Source organism: Colletotrichum tamarilloi, assembly GCF_030869305.1.
Source record: "Colletotrichum tamarilloi strain Tom-12 chromosome Unknown Scaffold_111.1, whole genome shotgun sequence".
NCBI lineage: Eukaryota > Fungi > Ascomycota > Sordariomycetes > Glomerellales > Glomerellaceae > Colletotrichum > Colletotrichum tamarilloi.
In genome coordinates, this window is record NW_026849494.1 from 12,055 (window position 1) to 34,589 (window position 22,535).

The following is a 22,535-nucleotide window of genomic DNA, read 5'->3' on the forward strand; positions in this document are numbered from 1 at the left end:
ACCGCTTTTTTTATACGTTTTGCTATTATTTTTAATACGTCCTACTTTTACTAAATACGTTTTTTATTTTTACTAAACGCCTTTTTTAAATATACTCTGTTCTTAAACTTATATATAGTTTATTATAATAGCGGACGTAATAAGTACTTAGAACTCTTTTTAAAACGTATTTTAGAATAGTATTTTAATAAATATTAATATTAGTTAGGGTAATAAGGGTAGGCCTAATTATACTAATTAAAATAGTAACGAGGGAACGCCCGACTTATTTAATACGTAGTTTAATAAAATCGTAATAAGTCTTTTTAATATTTTATTTTAAGAACTATTATTTAACCTATTTTTATTACCTTAAGAAGAGGATAAGGAATTTAAAGCTATTTAGTAAAAGTATTAGTTTATTATAAAAACTTTTTTATAGTAATAAGAAGACCTTCGTCCCTTAATATATAAATTCGAGCTCGCTTTATATAAATTATATTTTATATATTTAAATAAGTTACTTAGTAAACTAGTAATTAAATATTACTTTTACTTAATAAACGATTAAGCTCTAAGAATCTAGCTCCGAGGCCTTATAATTAAGAGGTTTAATATAAATACTAACTTATAAAAATTTTAAACTATTGCGTAGCTTATTATAAGTTTACCTTACTACTTATTTAATATTCTTTTTATTAACTTTTACTAAATCTATATTACTTAACTTATTAAAACTAATATTTATAGAATAAAAACGAAGGTAAACGTCTCCTCGATTTAAAATACTATTTATAATAATTAGAAGCCTAAGGAATTTAAGACCCTATTCTATTTTATTAAGGACTATATTAATATTAATTAGTCTTTTATAAAAGTACGGGTATAAGTATATAGTATATATTGCTAATATTTATATAAAACTTTTTTCTTAAGTTTAATATTTTATAGTAATTTATATAGAGATATATATTACTATTTACTAAATATAAATATACTAAGTAAAGTATAAAAGAGGTAAAACGGTTAGCTATTATAAATTAAATAAAGCTTAGATATTAAAGCGGTAGGATAAAGTAGTAAAATAAAAATAATTCCTTAGGATCTATTTAAAGGGGATAATAGGGCTTATTAAAAAGCCCCGGGCTATTACAATAATAAAAAAAAAAAAGCTTTTAGAAAACCTTTTTATTATAAACGAAAATATAAACTTTTTAAAGCTTAATAAAGAATTTTATAATATTTATAGCCTTATACCCCCTATTAATAGTACTACTTTCTTAAAATAGGGAGTAATAAGCTATAATTCGTATTTAATTATATAGTTTGCGTAATATAAAAAGAGCTTTTTTTTTTTTTAATAAGGGTTTATTTATTTAAGGGGTACTATAATGCGACGCTATATAATATAACGTAATAATATAATTTATTAATTTTAATAAAATAAAGTATACTAATAGTACTCTATATTCTTTTTCTAGCTTTACTAACTATTAATTTAGGTAAAATTTATTTTACTAGGTATAACGTAGAGTTATAAAAAGAAACTTATAAAAAATACTAATAGCGTACTTATATTAAAAAGTCTATAGCCTTTTATAATATTATAATTAATTTCCTTATTTAATTTTACTTATCCCCTACTTTAGATATATTACGTAATACTTCTTAATTATAATTACTTTTTTATTTTATTAGTACTATTATAGTGCTTTATTAAACCTATCCCTTAATAACTTATCTTACTAAATCTATACGATTTTACTTAGTAACCCGAGAGTATTATTAGTTATACCTTTAAATATAAGCTTAAAAACTAATTTACTTTAAAATATACTACTCTTTGCGTAGCTTTATTTAAGCTTATAGTTTTATTAGCCGAGATATAGTTATTATTATTTCGTACTATTAATATTTAGTATTTATTTTAAACGCTAGCTAACTAGGCAGTTTATCTCTAGCCCTAAGTATTAATATTACTATACTTGACCTTACTTATAGTAATATAATACCGCTAATAATTTATAGCCTTACTTAGTTTTAAATAGACTTTTTATTAATATATCCTATTATATCTTATTAGTTTTTAATACTACCCTATTTTTATTAAACTAGTTAAAGTAGCTTAGGCCCCCGCGCTCCTTAATACTCTACCCTCGGGGCTAATATTAAGCTTTATAAAAATAAGTCGAGCTTATGCTCGGAAATACTACTAGACTCTTAGTTATTATGGATCCGAAATATTATTTACTATATTTTTTATATATTTATTAGCGTAAATTATAGTATTAAGAGAGGTTAAAGAAAGAGAGGTTAAAGAAAGAGAGGTTAAAGAAAGAGAAGTTAAAAAAGGAGAAGTTAAAAAAGGAGAAGTTAAAAGAGGAGAGATTATAAGAGTATAAATATTAATTATTAAATAAAAAAAAGGGCCGAAGATAGAGCGAGGTTAGAGTAGAAAGTATATAACTTTTATTTAGATAATTTATTTATTATTTTAAAGTATTAATTAAAGAGTAAAAGAAATCGTAGCTACGTAAGCTTTTAAGTAGAGATTATTAAATTAAAGGAACGGAATAAACGTAAATTTATTTATTATTAATAGAGACTATAAGGGATTTTAAGTATATAGGAATAAGTAAGTCCTAAAATAATAATTTTACTAATCTTTTTAGTAAATTTAAATAAGGGTATTCCTACTATTATACTTTAGAGTATATTAATAATCGGTTAACTATAACTTTAAAATATACTTTTTTTTTTAACTTTAGCTATATACTCTTTTTTTATAATAAGTATTTACGATTTTTACCTTTTTATTATTTTAAATCTTAGCTTTTTTTTTATTTGTATATACTATATTTATATTTTTTTATTATTAACTTTGAATATTAAATTTTTTTTTATACTTATATATTAAGTATATTTTACGATTTTAAAATCGAAATTTAGGTAATAATCCTTATTATTTATTCTATATACTTTACTAATTTTTTAACTTAAATATTTATAGTACTTACTACGCTAAGTAGCTTAGTATTAAAATACCCTCTATTTTTTATTTTTATAGCCCTCTTATTCTAACTTTAGAAACTACGCTTACCTAAAGAAACTTTTATTATATAAAAATATCTTAAGTTTAATAATATAATTAATAAGTCCTCTTTTATTACGTCTTCTATACCTATACTATCTATCCCTAAGATTTAAGTAGTAACTCTACTTTTTAAAATACTAAGTTACTATACCTTTTTTAAGACGTTTAAGGGCATAAATAAAAATAGCTTAAATATAAAATAGTATAATAAATTACTTTTTATTAGCTCCTTTATAATATATAAAAATAAAAATAAATTCCCTAAATAACTTAGGGTATATATAAATAAATAAATTAAGGATAGAGGTAATACCCGGGCCTTTATAATAAAAGAGTAGTACTAGATTATACATAGCTTTAGGTTTTTTATTCTTAAAAAGAGAGGCGTTATTAATAAGAAGAACGTATTTATTTAATTATACCTAAGACTACTTAATATTAATAAATAAAGTACTAGTTATATACTAAACTCTAAAGTTAATAAATTAACTATTAAGAGTACGAAGGAATAGGGTAAGAAATTTATAGCTTTTAAAAAAGTAATTTAGTATATAGGTCTAGAGGTAGAGAGCGAGGTTATAATTTCTTTAAATTATAATAATAGTAATAAGTAATAATTAGTACTATAATAAAAAAATAATTAGTTAGAATATTAATATATATTAGAAATTAAATTAAAGATTATAACTAAGGCTTTTTTCGGATTTATTAAAGTACTAAATACTCTTACCGAGGAGTATAATATAGTTTAAGAAAAGATACCGGAGCTCGATAATATTTTTAATAATTTTAATAAGAAGGGATTTAGTATAAAAAAGGGTAAAGCTAGGGGTACTATATCGGATATTAAAGCCTACGATAATATTTAATAAGGATAGGATATTTAGGATCTAATTTCTTTTTAAGTATTTAATTTAAAAGTACGAATTTATATTTTAAGTTGGGCTAAGAGTAAGTTATTTTTAGTCTAAGTAAACTATATTTTAAAAAAGACGTATTAATAAACGGGAAGTAATTAGTACTTACCTTAGCTTATTATAGAGGTTATATAAAGTAGATATATATAGAATAAATTTATTAGCGATTTTTAGCTATTTATTTTTAATACTCGTAGTAATATAGCTAATACGCTAAGTTAAGGGCGTTACGGTTACGTACTAAATTTTACTAAATACGTTAAGTAAAGTTATAATCCTTACTTATATACTTACCTTATTTAAAGTACTACGCATAGCTATATATTTACTACTAGTAAATGCGCACACCTTATAAATAATACTTTAATATATTAATAATATTTCTATTACTTATAAATTTTTAAATATCCGTTTTTTTAACGAACTAAGGTACGCTAAATATTAATATTAACTTTTTACTATACTTATTAATAGTATTTATTAATAAATAGTAAACGCGCTCTAAGCCCCGCCGTTTCCTAAATCTATTACTAAGAGTAAAATTCTAATTTAATATATAGCGCTTAAGGGTATTAGTATTAGAAATATTAGTTTAAAAGCTTTCGAAGCATATTATATTACTACTCGACGCATTTTTATTATATTAGAAAGTAATAGTAGTATAATTTTAGAGTATAAATAGATATAAGACGAGAATATAAATAAAGCTAAATAGTATTAAAATAAGGGATTTAATAAATATCTAGAGGCCTTTAACCGTCGGACTATTAATATAAATAGTATTAATATTAGCGCTATTAATAATATTAAAATATCTATTTTTAAAATAATATTTAAAGTTACGAAATAAGTTTTAATTACTTTACCTATTTTTTTTTCTCTTTATAGCTCTAATTACTTATTTAGTATAGCCGATAATACTCTTATTTATACTATTTTATTATATTATAAAGTCGAGGTTCTCCCTCTATATTACCCTAACTCTCTATTACCCCCCTATAGCTTATTACGTAGTATAAGTTAAGAGGATAAGTATAAAACTAAGTAGCGAGCTCTTTAAATATAGCTATATAATAAGGCTATTACTTAGTATTAATAAAGTATTACTATTAGTAATAAATAGGCTCTAACTATTTAAAGTATTCTTCTTAACTTTACTTATATATAAGAGGTCTTTTTAATTATAATAGCTAAGTTTATATAGAACGTAAGTATATAATTTTTACTTAGGTACCTTATACTTTACGTATTTTATTAATTAATAAATTACTTAGTAGCTTAATATATTTAACCCTAATATTAAAGAGGGTACTTAGTAATAGTAATAATAGTTTAAAAAAGAACTATAACCTCGCGCGCTTAGGTAAAAAGGAGCCGCAGCCCCTCGTTAGTTTAGGTAAAATAAAAAAAATAATAATAATATTTAATAATAGAAGTTTAGTATTAAATAAAAAAGATTATATCTATAATTTAGTATCTTAGTTAAGCCTTATATTTTACTTTTTATATATATAGCGTATTTACTGTTATATAAAGTAAGTAAGTAGGGGATTTTTTAATAACCCGCAGAAAATTTCCCTTAGTTATTATTATATATACCTTAATATCGGGGTAATAAAAAAATAGAGGCCTACATAATATCAATTACCTCATATTATAAATAATTTTTATATATATATTTACTTCGAATATCTATTTTTTAACTACTTATATTAATTATAAATATAAGAAGTATTAAATACTATAATAAAGAGGTCTATATTTCGAAGTATATCTCTTAAGTAGTTTAATAATTATTACCTATATTAATAGCCGTTGTACGGATAAGCCTTTTTTACTTATTATTAATATCCTTTTACCTTACTAGCTTAGAATATTAGTTAATTATTATAGTTATTACGTAGACCTTATTAAAGTAATTAAACTAATTAAAATATATAAGCTATTACCCTATTTAAAGTATTATACTTAACTTATATAGGCGTTATAACTAGAGGTATATTATTACCCCTTTAATCGTATGCTAGATAGTATTATATAATATATTATATATAGTTAGACTATTCTGCTAATATAGTGTTCTGAATTAGCACTATGGGGTACGTACACACCATGGGCTACCTCTTTTCAAACCCCCCCCTAACCCGGGTAGGTACACGGAAGTTTTGAGCTAGGGCTACTTCCCTATACAAACCCTTCCGACACTATGATCACGTACTTGACAGCGCTATTCACGGTAGTTGTAGTCGTAGTTGCCCGCGGCCATACTTTCCTACCCACGGTCGCAGTCGCCCACCACGATCGCAACAGTTCATAATTATCACAGGGAACAGACATCTGCGCCTGGAACTCATTACAACCAAGAACAGACTGCCTTAATCATCATTGACCAACTACAACCTTAGCAATTGATCGCCGTGCCTGCGCTATAAGTGCCGTGCGGGCTGTGGGTGAGTGCGCTATGTGACTCGTGCGCACCTCTACCGGGGGGAAGTTTAGAGTTGTGGCTGAAGCCTCTTATTGGGTAGAAGTGTCGTCTTTGCCAGTTATCCAAAGTTTGCACGGGCCGCTCTATCAGGTATACAAGACGTAGAAATAGGCTGGCGCGTTGACGGTGGAAAACTCAAAATCCAAGGTGTAGATGTAGCCTTCTCCAGGGGAAATTCGTTCATCCCCTTCCAGAACGACCTACATTCCCAAGTTTCTTTGGTTCGGAAACGCGTTCCGATAACACCACTGGTCGCCTGGTTGACCGAACTGAGACAAACGTAACTGAGTGGCTTGCAGTGCTGTCACGTCACGGGACCAGGCTGTAAAATCTTCGCCATGATCATAACCATCATCGTCATCACCATCAAGCAATTTGACTTTTCCTTGAGATACTATCAAAAGTCCCTTGTGACGAATACTAAGGTTTGCCTGGCGACCTGAAAGCTCGTCTGGGTTATGTAACGCTCCTCTAATTATTTGATTGATCCTTAAAATACTTGAATGATCATTTGGACTTAGAGCTCTTGGCTGTCGAGCCGACTAGATCATCCATCCATGCTCCTAACATGGACCGTGTTAATCAGGGGTCGATTCTTGGGACCTGTCACATCCAGACTGAGATCGCTCAGACGCTCGTTCACTCATCCCATCGGCCGGGCGTCTTGTGGCGTTCGTGTCTCGGTGACTAGTGCTGAGTACATGGTTCGATCGCTACGGCGCTAACCTAGGGACTTCGACAAAGGCATCCCGCGTTCGTCTGGTGTTTTCCCAATTCAAACCCCTGACCCTGGCTCCGATACAAGATGTTGACGTGCCCGGCCTTGCTTTGCGATTTTCTAGAGAGTGGGAAAGAGAGAGGGGCGGTCTCCGATTATCCACCACGCCGGGTGAAACGCTTCAGTGCCTATCCTTCATCACGAAGATGAAACGAATCATGAGGGTCGGCATTCTGCTGCTCGTGGCCACAGTGGCACAGGCAGCGTCCACATCCGGCTTGAACTCGTCTTCTCTGACAGCCCTCATGGCGAGAGTCCCACATTGCGCAGTGAGTTCACCCAGGTATCACTGCAAGAAGACATGTTCTAACCCTCCTGTTAAATCACAGATAGGATGCTTACTCGATGGATACCACTCCGCCCACTGCCCCATTGACAAGATAACAGACTGCGTCTGCACCGACATCCCGTTGCAGGCCCGCAGTTCTCAGTGTGTACAGCAGTCATGCGACTTCAACGACCAAATTGGTATGTCAGAATTAGACGCTGAAGCTCTGTCTCACGCGGTTATCGCTGACTAGATCACATGAAGCCACCGTCAACGTCTCCCAAGAGTTGTGCAAGGACTACCCCATTGAAGAGCAATCACGACCTGCCAAGTTCTTCTCCGTTGCCCTTCCAACCATGACTCTCGTGGTTGTGCTACTTCGATGTGTTGCCCGCATACAGGTCGCCAGTCGGTTATGGTGGGACGACGGTGCGGCTTTGATGGCTATGGTAAGTTTTTGATCTTGGTTTGGAATATAGAAGAGAACAACTAGTCTGATAAGGTGCTTGCAGGCAATTTTGATAGTAATATCCGGTCTCGGCTACGCAAGTACATACTGCTCCTTCCCCATGCTGTATCAACGAGAGGTATACATACTTACTTGAATAATTATCTAGATGGAGACTTGGGGTTCGGACACCACTATTGGAATATCGACCCTGCAAATAGCAAGACGATCCTGCAGGTATGAGATTGTGCAACTTACTTTACACTTGCGGTTGCTTTTTGCTCACAACAGTTTGCAGATCATTTACGTCTTGCAGATGCTCTACATCTTCGTGCAGTACGTCAAAGGCTCGCTGTCAAGCAAGGGGAGAGACAGTAACTAATCGATTTCTTGTGCAGAGGATTTGCCAAAATTTCCATTGCCTGCTTCTATTATCGTGTCTTCACCGGGAAGACCTTCCGCCTCAAGATCAACATCTTCTTGATTTTCCTCACCACGCGTAGTCTCATGTTTCTACTTCTCGTCATTTTCCAGTGTACTCCGATCCAGTCCATCTGGAACCGGGCTATTCCGAGTCAATGTCTCAACCTCTCCGCTATCAGCTCAGGCGGCGCGGCCTGCAGCATTCTTGAAGATATTGTCCTTATCATTCTCCCCGTTCCGGAGCTTATGAGACTCCAGCTAGATAAGAAAAAGAAGGTCGCTTTGTTCGGCATGTTCGCCCTGGGATCCTTGTGAGTATTCGTCGTCCATGATATCGCCTGTAAAGAAACGGAAGCTGACGCGCCGGCGAACCAGTGCGTGTGTTGCCAGCATGATCCGACTCAAACAACTGGTCTATTTTGCTCATACGTTCGATCCTACGTGTACGTAATTCACGGGAGTTTCCATGAAATCAACATCAGACTAGCATGCTGACTGGTGCCAAATCTAAAGGGGACTACGTTGGCGTCATAGACTGGTCCTGCGCCGAGCTCAACGCCGCCGTGATGTGCAGTAGCCTCCCAGCCCTACGGCCGCTCTTCGTCAAAGCCCTGGTTCTCATTTCTTCACGGACATGGAGCGGTCGGGCCACATCCGCCGGCGACAAGTCTCACCAGCACCAGCAACGGCATGGTTTCGCAATGGCCAACATCGGCTCGCACCCTTCGAGGTCCCACCAAGCAAGCGCCCAATCTTGGCCCAAGGATGTGGCACAGAAGCCCGTCAGGCTGGATTCGCTTGAAATAGAGTCCTCGGCGCCGAGTGAGGGGAAGTCATCCCCATATTGCTTGGAGGCGGCGATCGAGCGGAACGGTAGCGACTTGGATAGCGGGCCTTGGTCCGCGAGTGCCGCCTCGACGACGTTTATTGAGGAGCAGATGAAGGACTCGAGTATTAGAAAGTAGCTCCCAAAAGTCATTAAATAAACTTTACGTTCGTACCTAATTACTAAGACGCCTTGTTTAATAATCCATCAGCATTATCCAGACAACCTAACATACGTAACCAGCTAGGGGCCTGCCCTATAGTCTGGCAACAACTAAGGTACCTTATCCGTTGGGTCATCCTCAGGGCAGAATACTAAGAAATGAATGTTCAGTGTATTATTCATAAATGATGATTGGAATGAAACCACACTTGTTTATTTGGGTTGTAAAACAGTTACTTCGAATAGATACTTACCTATCTTACCTGTCAACACTTTTGCAGTATCATCGACTGAGACGCGACTTTATAATAGCGAAAGGGCAGTGAAGTCACGTAAGCCACCAAGCTGGCTGTGCTTTCCTTTGCTCTCACAATTTCTCACATATTCCAGATAGTTTGATCGTTACCGATATGGTCATTTTGTATCACGCCTGGCTGAGAGATACCATGGGCTGAGCAGAGGATGCTGCGTACAACTCACCTACCGAATGTGTACCTAGGTAAATGAAAGCCCGTACCCGGGATGACCGTTTACCGAAAAATGTCAGAGTGGAAAAGGTTTGTTGCCCTATTCCATCTGGGATTAAGCAGTATAACTGCCCGACATAAATTTGTCCCATAACTCTGAGTAAGATATCACTTGACCTTTCCACAGTCCGTCCTCTGCTCAGGTGCTCTTGCTAAGCAAACAAACATTTCGAGCAATTAGTTTGGCTCCACATCACTCCGGTGTCTGAATAGCTGAAAGTCTGACGTAAGTTGGTATTGAATACTATCCTACGTGGGCCTAAAATGACATGAAATCAATTTATCTAGGTACTTCTGCCTCCAGCCTTTTCCTGGCCAAATTTTGAGTCCTCGTTCGAGTCCAGTAGAGCCAGAGAAAGGCTATGGTGGTCATCGGGAACGCAACGGCGACCCAGATCCAGACTTTACTAGCATTTGGCCAGCCCGAGCCATCATAGTCAAAAAATGGCATGCTGAAGAAGCCCTGCGATTCGTGAGCAAACCTTTGGCGTCGAAGTGAGAGGGAGAAAGTGATAACGTAACTTACACTGATGAAGGTTCCCGGCAAGAACAGCACCGAGGCATATCCGACTGCTTTAGTCACGTCCTTCCCATCCATCTTGTTCTCGGTCAAAAGCTCTTCGACCTTGTCGAGTTGCTTCAAATTGTTGATGTGCAGTGCCTTCATCGCAGGTCAGTCAAGTCGTAGAACACAGCTTGGCAATTACGGTGGCGGCTGCTTACCAATGATATCTCATTGTTCAGTCTTTCGACAAACGCAGCCGCTCGGAACCTCAAGTTCTTGATGAATAACTCGCTAAACCGGGATATTTCTCCCGCTCTCTTTTCGACTAGAAGAGGCTCTTGACTCCCTATAATGGCCTTGAGTGTGGTTTCAGCGGCAGATAGTGTCTCCTGCGAGTGGATGAGGTGTCGCGATAATTCATGCATGTCGAAGTAGTTCTGCCGGCGACGGTCGCTTTCATCTTTTTCTTCTGCATCATTCCGCTTGGGCATATGCTGACCCCGCAGCTAAGACACCGAGTCTGATCAGTCGATTGCAGTGGTATGATGCTGGATGAACATGAGATTTTACCTTTTCGACATCACGAACCGGCGTTCGAAATCCCCAGAGAGCGTCATCGTACATGTGTACAATCTCTTCAATTACTTGAGGCAGCAAACTTCGAGGGTGTTGCTCGCCAAGAAACGCCTTCATCTTCGTCTTCATCCGGCTTCCGGATGCATTGTCGAAGCAAAGAATTACCTCTCTGGTCTGTTTTGACATCTCATCATTGCTCTTCGCCGCATTATCCGGGTAGAGAAAAACAGACCAGAATGAGAGAAAAAGCCAGTGATAATTACGTTTTGCGGGCCTTTTGTCGTTGCTCGAGGACTGTTTCTCGTTGCTTGAGGGTGTGCCTGCTTTGGTCTGGACTGGCAGGTGGCCCTTCTCAGTATCAGCGGGCCGTGGTTTTCCGTCTATAATTGAGCCAAGAGTCCTTCTAAATATTCCATTGGGCTGCTCTTGAACTTCGAAGCTTGCCGAATCACCCTCATATTGTTTTGGAGCCTGAGGGGTGGCTGATTTGATCTGTTCCCCCTTTTCAACTTCGCAAATGCAACCCAGGTCATGGTAGGTACGATGCAGAATGTTGACGATGAGCTGATACAGATCCTTTGTGTGAGAGCTCTTATCGTCTTGCTGCTGTTTCTTGTATTCTTCAACCACCCTCTTGAATTCCTTTCGTAGCCATCTGTCGAGGTCATCCCTAAAGGCCGAAGGATTTTGCCGCGTGATTGCGCCAGGCCCAGGCTTTTGCTTTGGAACATCCCTAATCGGCAGACCAGGTGCAATCATGTGAACTTGGTCTTGAAGCTTCCCAATCAAGGTATCGACTGAATCGTCATCTAGTGAGATGATGTCGGCCGAGCCTGCTCTGGGTTGCTTGGATGGCTGATCAGGTACCTGCAGATTGGCTTTTGACATCATCTTATACACAAACTCCACGATGTCTTCTAGTTTCTCGGTGTCTGGAACTAAGGAAAGTTCTTTTACCAGGAACCTGCAGCCATATGCAGTCACTATGTGGATGGTTTGTTAGAATGAGTCCATCGAGATTATCACTGTATCAACTTTACTTGGCTCTTTGACATTATCTTCCTCTTGTTTAGTTCTTTCAAGGAAGAAACCATTGGAATCATATGCGGTGTTGGTAAGAAAGAAGCGATCCATAGCAAATTTGGCAGCTAGCCCGGTCCGAAATGTCTCGGGCATCTTAAGGATTTCAGTGATGCGCGGCATGAATCTAGGGATGTTAGTCAACGGCATCCCGTTTCCATGTCAAGGCATGGGTGTTTCACATGGCAGTTGCGCCAACTTTGTCGCCAACCTAATGTACAGAGTTTAAGTCAGAATACATTCCTCACAGTAATTAAGAGAAGCATGCTCACATTGAACTTAGGAAGCTCTTCCTCCGTTATCCATTTCTCGACAATTTTCTGGTTGCCTTTTTCATCGGTGGGGCTAAAGAAGTAGGGTCAGCCAACATGCTGTAGATTCGCTGGTTATTCATCATTCAGAATGTATGGACTAACCCGATGGTGATGGTGTGGAATTGTTTGCGTTCTGGCAGCCTTGCGTCAGGGGTGCCAGCACAAGCTCTTTGCGACTGATTAGGCAGCTCTGAACGGTCATTTGCATCTATAACCGGACCTCCAAGACTGCTATTTGTGCGTGGGATGCCAATAGCATCATGGCTTGTGGTCGATGTGGGAACGTCGCCTGAAATGGTGGTACTGGCGGTAACTGTATCACCTGGTGTGTTTGTACTGCTCTGTGCAGAGTTTGCCTCCCCAAGAAGAGTGCCTTTGTTCTCATCGTGCTGGGATCCGTCAACAGGAATGCTGTCCCCATTCAAGGAACCTGGGATTGGCAATGTCTGTGGTGTCGCTTGGCCCTGGGAGCCCTCAAGGGTAAAGTTTTGTTTTTCCATTGATTTGAATAGCTGTTCAATTGGGGATTTACCCAGGTTTGTGCTTACCGCCACCCCTATCCAATTGATGAATGGCCGAGTACCTCGAGACAAACGTAAAAAGAACAATATGTTGCTATTGTTTTTGACGTCCTAATGCAGTGACGCACAGCAGTCGAAGGCGCAGCATGCGGTGGTCCTCAAGTTACTGTTGTGGGCTGAAAACGCAAAGTGGCTGGGCAGGAGGTGAAGTGGAAATAACACAAAGGATGTTGGTTTTGGAATCTGGCATTGAAAGGATGGGGACAGCTGGAGGTCTTAACAACAACGGCAGAACACTTTCACAACCAACATCAGACACTAATATCAGGCGGCCCCAAGCTGCCGATCAAAGCACCTTTCTTGCCCCTGCCTGATGTGCCTGCCAACACGAGTGTCACAGTGCATGGCCGTCGGCCGCAGCTTGCATACCCCTCGGCAAATCTTTCATCACAATTGGTCAGAATCTTACTATAATCCACTTTTGGACAGCGGCTTTGAAGTAAGGCAGACAAGGAATTCTGAATAGTGAAGCTGAGCATAGGGAAGGTGTGGGAGTGTCATGTATGTAGCCGTCTTGGGCGGCGCCAGAAAATGTAGCCAATGAAAAGCTGTCTTGGCATGCCCAGCTCAAGGCATTCGTGGTCTCATGGTTAAAATGACTCAATCGCCATTTCAATGTGTCTGCATGGCAGCAAACGCAATGGAGATTTTCACTCATACCCCAGAAGAGCACACCATGGGTGAATCCTTACGAAAGTACGTCTACCAAAGGATTCATCAGGATATCAATCAACCAAATTGGCAGAAGATTAGAGTCACTGGCTCACTTCAAAGAGATCCCCCAGCGACTAGATCTCTGTGGGAGATTGAAAAGAAACCCAAGCCGTTCAACTTCCAGCGACCAACAGCAACAGTTATCGATGATTCTACGTTAGAACTTCATTGCTTTCCCTGCCCAGTATTCATTCAACATTACTGCAGTGTAATAGCGACATACCTACAATTCGAAAAGCGAGATGTCGAAATCGAATTGATTTTGCCCGCAATGTTGGAAGCCGAGAGAATTCTCCGGCAATCAAATCTTCAGCAGCTTGGGCCAACTGACGCTGTGATCTTCGGCGAAGTGCACAACCTTACTCAACTCGTTCCCGATATTCGATGGGGCTCGCAACACCTAGAAGGCCTTTTTGACTGGTACACCTATCGATCTGCCCAAGGCAAAAGCATTACCCTATTGGGATGCAGAGAGGGACTCTGGGGCGAGGCGGCAGGTTCCCTGATTCGCGTACTGCAAGAAGTGTCGAACACACAATATGTCTTCTACATTGGCAAGGTCGGGTCGTTGGTTGAGGAATTTACCGCTAATGAGTGGGTTGCCACGGGAAACGAATCGTTTTTGGGGGGTGCAAGTCTATCTTGGAATAACCCTCTACAAGAGGCTGCAGAATTCTCGAATATGGTGGTGCAAGGAACCCACGTTTCAGTTCCATCACCGTTGTGCGAGACTAAAGAATGGTTACAACAACAGCAAAGAACGTGTTCCTGGGTTGACTGCGAATCGTGGCATATGGCAAAGGCAGCCTCAGAGGTTGGCGTCAAGTTTGGGTATCTCCACATTGTCTCTGACAACCTCGTTGATGAGGATAACGAGAATCTGTCAAATGAGGACTGCGACGATACTCAAAACAAGAGAGAGATTCTGTATAGAGCCATCGAGAAAGTTCTACGAAAGTTCGTGGAAAATTGGGGCCCATAAACCACTGCGTTCAAGTCTGCGTAGTACTTACGTATGCGTAGAATCGCATGTGTTATCCATACTCTAGTATTTTGAAGCCAAACCAGATTTAGATGACAAAAGTTAGATCGAATTGGCGATGTTCAATTGAGATCAAAAATAGATAGATAGGTTTTGTATGCAATATTATCATCAGCCCCACATAAAAACTGGCAACTTTCCGGTAAGTCACTCGGTTTCTCTGTACGCCAGCTCTTGTTTACACGTCGATGAGGTTCTGCTTGCATGTATGGACGCGTGTTTATTGAGAGAGGCCGTGACGGACATCTGTGAGAAGCCCGAGCCAGTGAAATAACTGTCTGTACGGATTCTAGCCGCATGCCACAACGGCGCTTGAATATTCAGATTGATAAAATGACAGCTATAGACCCACACACTCTGAGCAGTCTCTCTGCCAGACAGGGGCGAATGGGTCGTGGCACTATCTTTACACGGCGATATTAAGAAGGAGTTTCAAAGTCACTGACTCGAGCACCAGCCTTACCTCCTGCCAAGCACATGACACCCATAGCATTGCGGCGCTTGGCCGGATGAGTTCTAGACGCAATGTTACCGCGTTTATTAATCGGGTTTAGGCCATAGCTCTCGGCGGCCCGCGGAAGCGGAAAGCGGACTGGTCACGCTCGGCGACTAACACGAACCGAAGTCTCCGTGAATCAGGGGCTCTGCTGCCATTGCCGCTCCGTCCAAGAAAAGTGTCTTGTTGCCGAGCCACCTCTGTGGGTTTAAGTGGATTTGAGCACTCTATTGTCAGCTCAGCCCTGCGTTAAGCTTCTTGATATGGCAGGTACTAAGGTCATAGTATGAAAATACAAAAGGGCGAACTTGGCCCTTTGATCAGTGACTCGTGATGTCTTGGCATGCTCAACTCTCACTCTCGTTCGTATTTTTTATAGTCGCTCTTTTGTTGCTAGTATTCTTGCAGAATGCAAATATTAACTCTTTCGACATCTCTCGTCGCGGCACTCTCTGTGCAAGCTAAACACCATGACGGGGCGGCAGCGGCTCATAAGTTGGTAGAGAGAGCCGAACACTACAAACATACCGCCCACCGGCACAATGGCCTGATGCCGCGTCAAACAGGTCCCCTGGATCCCACCGTTACTCCCCCACCGTCTTTCAACTCAACGGGCCCGAGCACATTTTCAACTCATTTCTTCACCAACACCACAACAACACATCGCAATACAACATCATCTAGATCCTCCTCAACGTCTTCGAGTTCAAAGAGCTCAAGCAAGCGATCTTCTAGCTCTAGCAAGTCTTCGAGCAGAAGCTCAACGTCGTCTAGTTCCAGCACCGCCTCGTCCTCTGGTAGTAGTAGCTCCCGTGTGTCTTCGTCTTCGAGCTCTCAGGCTAGCAGCTCTCAGAGCTCCTCCACGCTTAGCTCCAGCATTAGCTCCAGCCTCAGTTCTAGCGCACCTACGTCCTCAACACTCACTTCTGGTACATCTTTATCTAGTACCCCGGTTTCCACTTCCTCGGGAACTATTTCCTCAGGAACATCTTCCAATTCGGTATCTAGTACAGGTTCAAGGCCCACTGAATCGAGTGCCAGAAGTACTTGGAGCAGGAGAGAATCTACACAAACATCTGTCTCGTCCGAAACCTTTTCCTTGACCATATCCTCCGGCGTCTCATGGTCTACGAGCTACACAACAGCTACCTATACCACTGTAGATGCTGATGGAAATCCGTATGTCCCTGTGGCTCCGATCGCTATTCCTGTAGTTGGTGGTGTGCCCGTGGTTCCTCCTGTTGGTGGCGGTGGTGGAGGTGGAGGCGGGGCAGGAGCGGACTCAACGACCACGACGACGAGCTCTAGTCCTAGCTCTAGCTCTAGTCCGCCAACGCCAACTAGCTCGATACCAGCAAGCCCCTCTTCTAGCTCGGTTGGTCCAATCACATCATCTGTGGAGTTATCTTCAGGGTCATCTATCGTGGAAGTTGTGACGGTAACATCTCCTGAGACCACAATTGAGGTCATTGAGACCGCTACGTCTGCCGCGCCGGCTTCAACTAGTGCGGCGCCATCTCCGGTTCCGTGCTATGTGAGTGCACCTTCTCTCTTGCTATTCAGACGACGTATTCAGGATACACCTATTTTCCTGCGTTCGGATCTATGGGCAATCTACTGACAACTACCATTGTAGAACTACGATTGGAAATCTTACGGCTGGTGCTGCCCTAGCCCAGACTCTCCTTGCCAAAATGACCTGGGCACCTGCTACTTTGACGGCACAGGGGCTACTAATGTCTTGCCAAACACGGCTGCTTGTCCGCCTGGAGAGGGTGCGAGAAGTTGAATAGATCAGATTGAGCGTGGAATATTTGCTATGATGTGCGTGGAGAAAGCGGAGTTAGATCACTCATGACTGCGGGAAAATTGTTGTGGTATATTCTGGGTACAAGTAACGACTGAGTGTAAGACATTTAGAAAGAAAAAATGGACTCTACGAAAGGATGCTTTGCACAACAAGATCTTTCTGAATTTCTGACTTAATTATTGGGGGAACTAAGACCCCGACTCCCTAAGTGATAGACTACCTACGATGAGTCAGACTATCAGGTCTGGGATGGGCAAATCACTAAAGGAACCAATGTAAGTAGAAACTTCCTCGGCTATGCTTACATACACGAGAATGCAACACTTCTTCCTTGCTTACGGTATATGAGAATGTAACGGCTTGGCTCTGCTGACGGTGCGTGAGAATGTAAGGGCGGATTATAAACGCTAGTCCATCACAGTCTCGGGTGAAGGTCATGTTAATACGAGACAGGATGGTCGGTTCCGACTTTTATCAAAGCTTTACCATTTATGCATCAATCTCCGAAGAACTCTCACTATTTGTAGAACCCAAGAAATAAGCGAAGTTTGCGGAATCCTGTGGGATCTACTGAAATCGCATGTTCATCAAAGGACGGACGAGAAGGACCAACGAGAGCCATGTTCATGCGGTAACTATCCTCACACCTAGTCCAGTCCTGATCGTGAACTCGTCATGTATAAGAGGGATACGACACCGCTATCATCAAACCTCAGCAACAGATGCTTCACCCCTCCGACGCGAGTGGCTCCTTCCTCTTTTCCACTGGGCTGTGAGTTGTGTGAGGCGATTTAAGCATGCGTCAATTACACCCAATCCTATGGCTTACTTCTTTGAGCTGTCTCGTCGCGGCTGATTCTTGGTCACCGCCGGACGGCCCCTCTCTGTATGGAAATGGCTCCTACGCCACGGACGTTCTTATGCTGGCGGACAATGAGACGTGGACGAACTACCCGGACAACGAGGGATCTTCTGGCAATAGGACCCACACTTTCAAGAAGCGTGCTGAGGATTTCTACTTGCGGATCCTTCCGCTCGGTGCATCAATCACCAGGGGCGTCTTCTCGAGCGACAACAATGGCTATCGTAAGGCGTTGCGCGAACAACTAAGGTTTGAGGGCTGGAAAGTCAACATGGTTGGGTCCAAGCAGGATGGCACTATGGCTGATAACGTGAGCTGCAAAGCGTTCTGAGGCAGGGACATCTCATGGCTGATTACGCCTCTCTAGGACAACGAAGGCCATCCGGGCGCCTGGGTGCACCAAGTGAATGAGAAATTTTGCCTTTCGTCCAACCAGAAACCCAATCTCGTATTGGTCAACGCTGGAACGTGAGTCCTTGTTCTAGAGTCACAGAAATCCGTCCATACTGAACCCCAGGCAGGAATGACTGCGAGAACCGCCAGGACCCAGAGACTACAATCAAGAATATGAGGACAATGATCGATGAGATATACAAGACACTGCCGGACACAACGGTCATCCTCTCGTCTCTGGTCAAAAGTGGAAAGGACGATGGCATCAAGGCCTGCGCTGCAGCCGTGAGCCAAGGATATCGTAACCTGGTCTACACGACGTATCGTGGCTACAGAATTTCTTATGCCAAAATTCACGATGCCATAAGTCTCAATCAGATTGGTGATGGAACGCATCCGACTGATGAGGGCTATCCCATCGACTGCTACAAGGCGACAGTACAATGGTCTCTAGCTTTTCTCCAAATTCTCCGAGATATGAATTTTTTGATTTGCGGATATAGTGGAAATAAATCGGAATAACGCTTGATTAGTTCTTCCCCCGCACTCGGATGTACTGTCGCCTTGTAGCAGTCGATGGGATAGGCTCTTTGCTTCTGTGTGGGTGGCTGCCATCAATCGAATCGCGAAGAAGATCAAGCCGCCACCCAACGTCGAGACGGTCAATGATGCCGAGGTCACCAAAACGACCAAATGCCAGAAAATCCCCGGAACTGCTCGACGAGTTCAAACTCAACGAGGTAGTGGACACGATGATGGGAACTATGTTCACGATCGCGTTGAGCGAGGAATTATCGAATCAGGAAAGATCATCAAGTACACGAGTACATCTGCCCCAGGATCCCCCACCGATTATATGTTCTTTGCGAACATCGTCAAGGGTGACCCGAACTCACCACGTAGTGCATCACTCGATGACCTTGTCTACGCGACCATCGATGAAAGTCAGGAGTTTACATGGATGTATCGTCGAAACTTGGGAGCAGGGGGCTCATTTGGGCCAACAGTGGAGTTTAAAACGGACCTCGACTGTGGCGTAGACGATAGTAAGTTACTTGACTACTAGTATGCGCCTAGGAGTCAAAAGAGTCGGCTTAGTCAGAATCATTCGCTAACATCCTTCTTTCGTGTAGCTTATGCCTTCGGAGACTTCAACAACGATGGCCTGGATGACTTCTTCTGCATCAAGCCCGGGGCTGCAGTGTGGGCTTCATTGAATAGGGCTGGCACACCACCGGCCTTCCGATCTATCGGCCAGGCAAGTCGCATCATCATTTGACTCATATCCGCTCAGCTACTAAGGATTGCGCCCTGCAGATCATCGGCCCCAGCGACAGAACGCAAAGAGAGGTTCGCATGGCGGACATTGACGGCGACGGGAGAGTCGACTTCTGCCTAGTCAGCGATGATGATGTCAAGTGTTCCCGAAATGGCGGAAAGGGAGACGAGCATTTCTGTCAAGGGTTCCAGACTGCAAGTGGTATCAGGGAAACTGTGTTCAACGCCAGGAGTGGGCCGTTGTCGGGCGTTGAACTTGCCGACCTGAATGGCGAGTAAGTCAACCGACGTCTAATATCTTGTCTGTGTCCTTGTTGCTGACGCAGACAATCTCACCAGCTACCGAGCGGACTTCCTGTACGTTGGAGACAACGGTAACGTGGACACGTACATCAACCAGCGCGGATCGGGGAAGGGTATTGTCCCTGACTGGCGAAAGGCCGGAGTCACGCATCCCGGTCAAGCGGCGACGGGTGTCCGTGGCAACATCAAGTTTGGCCGCATCTACGGATCCGGTAGGCTTGATTACATTTACATGAAAGAGGAAGAAGAATGGTTTGATATGATTGTCTGCGAAAACCAGGGATCGGGGGGCACAAGACGCAAAGGTGACGGCAACTTTTACTGCGACATGCGCGGTACTGGCGCTGATGATCTCGTTTGGATCTACTACGACGGCCGAGTGGATGAGATCAACACCAGCATCCATTCCCCACCGAATTGGGGTCATGATACCTCGATCACGCTGACAGTGCCTGGGCCCCGGACGGGCATTCACTTCGCTGATTGGACCGGAAACGGAAGATGCGATGTGCTTGTCCAAAATAAAGCTACCGGGGCTCTGACATTATATGAGAATAATTACGATGCTGGCGCAAAGGCACTCACGTTCAGCAATCGGGGCGTGGTCGCAAACACTGGCTGCACAGAAGGCTGGGGAGTGGGTATATTTGATAGGGGCATGCGCTTGGCAGACATTGAGTGAGTGCTTCCCCAGTATCGTCACTCAGCAGACTGGAGTCGACGCTAACATACCTTCTTACAGTGGCGACGGGCGAGCCGATCCTATTTGTATTGAGATAAGTGGCCGCATGACTGCCTGGCTCAATAGACAGAGTGGCATTTTCGATGCTGGCCAGATCAAATTTGCAGAATCATGGGATCGCGCTAATATACGCTTTGCCGACGTGGAGAACTCCGGGAGGGCTGACATTATCTGGATGAACAAATACACTGGAGCCAGCACAGTCTTTAAGAACAATGGCTACCAGAGTGGTGGTGCCGCTGGAGGTTCTTCTTTCTCTTGGACAAACCGCGGCGTCCTTTACAGCGGCGTTGACCGCGGAGAATGTTTGGTAAGGCTTTGGCACTCTCGATCAACACAACTAAGGGTACATCAGGGATGAAACCTGCTGACGCTTGTGACCTTAGCACTTCGCGAACTTTGGCGGGCTAGGACGAGCTGATCTCATCGAAGTCGACCCTGCAACGAATACAGCATACACCAACTTCAACGAATGCGACGGAAGCGGCGGCGATGATGGCGCCGTCAGTAACCCTGGATTGCCATCATACTCAACCAATGATCCGCTCATCCTCTGGGATTATGCTCCTGTGTATGCTCAAGACAGCAACCCACCATACCCACCTCTCAAGAATGACGATGAGTCCGACATTGCTATTGAAAACTTGCGCGAGACTCGTCTCTTTGGATTTTATCAGTGCGATACTGAGACGTTCAGCAACATTAAAAACGGCTGGCGTGACTTCAACCGCCTCAGTTTGATGGACCGCCTGTCGAGCAATATCGACTGGAACAGCCAGGGCATCAATGAGTTCTTCGGTCAAGGCGACCAGAAGACACTGTCTGACGACAAGAAGAGGCAGATCCAGAACATCCTCTACTACACCTCACAGATGTGGACCCATTGGTGGACAGACTGGGGTCCTCCTAACTACATCGACTCGTGGCAGTACCTGTAGATTGAGGTCTCATGCAGCCTCGGCGATGGTTCCGGGGACCCCGAAAACTACTGCGGAGACAAGGAAAATCCTTCTGAAGGAGGTCCCGCTGCCTTGATAACGTGGAAATGGAACGAGAACCGCTATACGCGGGCGCTTGTCTGCAGGAAGTACACCACCCTGGGGAAGGATCTGGACGATCTAACAAGATACATGAACACAGAGAAGACTGCAGAAGACCGTCTGAACTTGGCGAATTGGGAGCACGCTAGGGGAGGGTATTGGCTGCACGAGGCGACGCATATGGATTATTTCATGAACACACCATCTTCGGGGTCGGGACCAGTCGTTAGAGACCTCCTTGTCGACTACAGTGACGGTCGCGGAGAAAACAAAGCCTACGGTATTGACAATGCTAAGAGATTAGCCAATTACGATCGTCACTTCACACCCGGCGAGTATACGCAACAAAACTGTAAGGTTCAATCTTCCTCGGTCGATAATGGCTGGCACCTCAGCAACTAACAATCTACCTACAGTTGATAGCCGACAACTACAGATTTTACGCCATGTCCAAATGGGTGGAGGCCAATTCTGTCGAGAGGACCTATCCCTATAAGCCGAGCGTCAATCCTTTTGCGATGCCTGTGTTCCCGCCTAAAGTTCCCGATGAAGGGTAGTGGTCTCAGGGTGGGTTACCTAGATCTAATTCGGGATGCAATTGAGATTGGTAGATCGTGAAAGAACTCACCAGCCACAGGCAACACTGGTAACCTAGCCCTTTCACTATGCTACTTTACACTTCCCGCGGCATGAACCATAACATCTTTTTCACATGATAATCCTTGGTGTACCACTGAGTGAATAGCCTCACTGTCTAAGGTACGTTTTCGATTTATTGGTGGTCCAATTGTAAATGAAAAGGTCCTACGCCTTCGTGCAAACCAGCCAGAATCCAAAGGAACCTGCAATCGTCCTCATACTTGCAGGAGGGTTTTTTCACCACAATAAC

At 42.0% G+C, this 22,535-nt stretch overlaps 5 protein-coding genes across 5 annotated transcripts; 3 read left to right on the top strand and 2 right to left on the bottom strand.

Annotated features, from left to right (window-relative positions):
* Positions 1 to 7,414: 7,414 nt before the first annotated feature.
* CTAM01_14016 (uncharacterized protein) lies at positions 7,415 to 9,360 on the top strand (the record flags this gene model as incomplete). The annotated part of the gene is made up of 9 exons (XM_060530017.1): positions 7,415 to 7,525; positions 7,586 to 7,724; positions 7,789 to 7,973; positions 8,037 to 8,073; positions 8,142 to 8,209; positions 8,271 to 8,308; positions 8,371 to 8,706; positions 8,771 to 8,838; positions 8,909 to 9,360. 9 exons carry the CDS (start codon positions 7,415 to 7,417, stop codon positions 9,358 to 9,360), a joined length of 1,434 nt encoding a protein of 477 aa, XP_060375371.1.
* Positions 9,361 to 10,190: 830 nt separating this feature from the next.
* On the bottom strand, positions 10,191 to 12,885 carry CTAM01_14017 (uncharacterized protein; the record flags this gene model as incomplete). The annotated part of the gene is made up of 6 exons (XM_060530018.1): positions 10,191 to 10,373; positions 10,437 to 10,571; positions 10,634 to 10,921; positions 10,986 to 11,974; positions 12,032 to 12,198; positions 12,488 to 12,885. The coding sequence occupies 6 exons, from the start codon at positions 12,883 to 12,885 to the stop codon at positions 10,191 to 10,193; spliced, it is 2,160 nt and encodes a 719-aa protein (XP_060375372.1).
* A 1,066-nt stretch (positions 12,886 to 13,951) lies between these two features.
* CTAM01_14018 (uncharacterized protein) lies at positions 13,952 to 14,662 on the top strand (the record flags this gene model as incomplete). Its single annotated transcript, XM_060530019.1, has 1 exon — positions 13,952 to 14,662. The coding sequence occupies one exon, from the start codon at positions 13,952 to 13,954 to the stop codon at positions 14,660 to 14,662; it is 711 nt and encodes a 236-aa protein (XP_060375373.1).
* A 1,189-nt stretch (positions 14,663 to 15,851) lies between these two features.
* CTAM01_14019 (uncharacterized protein) lies at positions 15,852 to 16,688 on the bottom strand (the record flags this gene model as incomplete). Its single annotated transcript, XM_060530020.1, has 2 exons — positions 15,852 to 16,049; positions 16,374 to 16,688. 2 exons carry the CDS (start codon positions 16,686 to 16,688, stop codon positions 15,852 to 15,854), a joined length of 513 nt encoding a protein of 170 aa, XP_060375374.1.
* A 1,137-nt stretch (positions 16,689 to 17,825) lies between these two features.
* Positions 17,826 to 22,203, top strand: CTAM01_14020 (uncharacterized protein; the record flags this gene model as incomplete). The annotated part of the gene is made up of 11 exons (XM_060530021.1): positions 17,826 to 18,200; positions 18,258 to 18,358; positions 18,412 to 18,729; positions 18,854 to 19,329; positions 19,417 to 19,545; positions 19,578 to 19,836; positions 19,901 to 20,542; positions 20,607 to 20,916; positions 20,993 to 21,534; positions 21,562 to 21,998; positions 22,070 to 22,203. The coding sequence occupies 11 exons, from the start codon at positions 17,826 to 17,828 to the stop codon at positions 22,201 to 22,203; spliced, it is 3,723 nt and encodes a 1,240-aa protein (XP_060375375.1).
* Between the last annotated feature and the right edge of the window lie 332 nt (positions 22,204 to 22,535).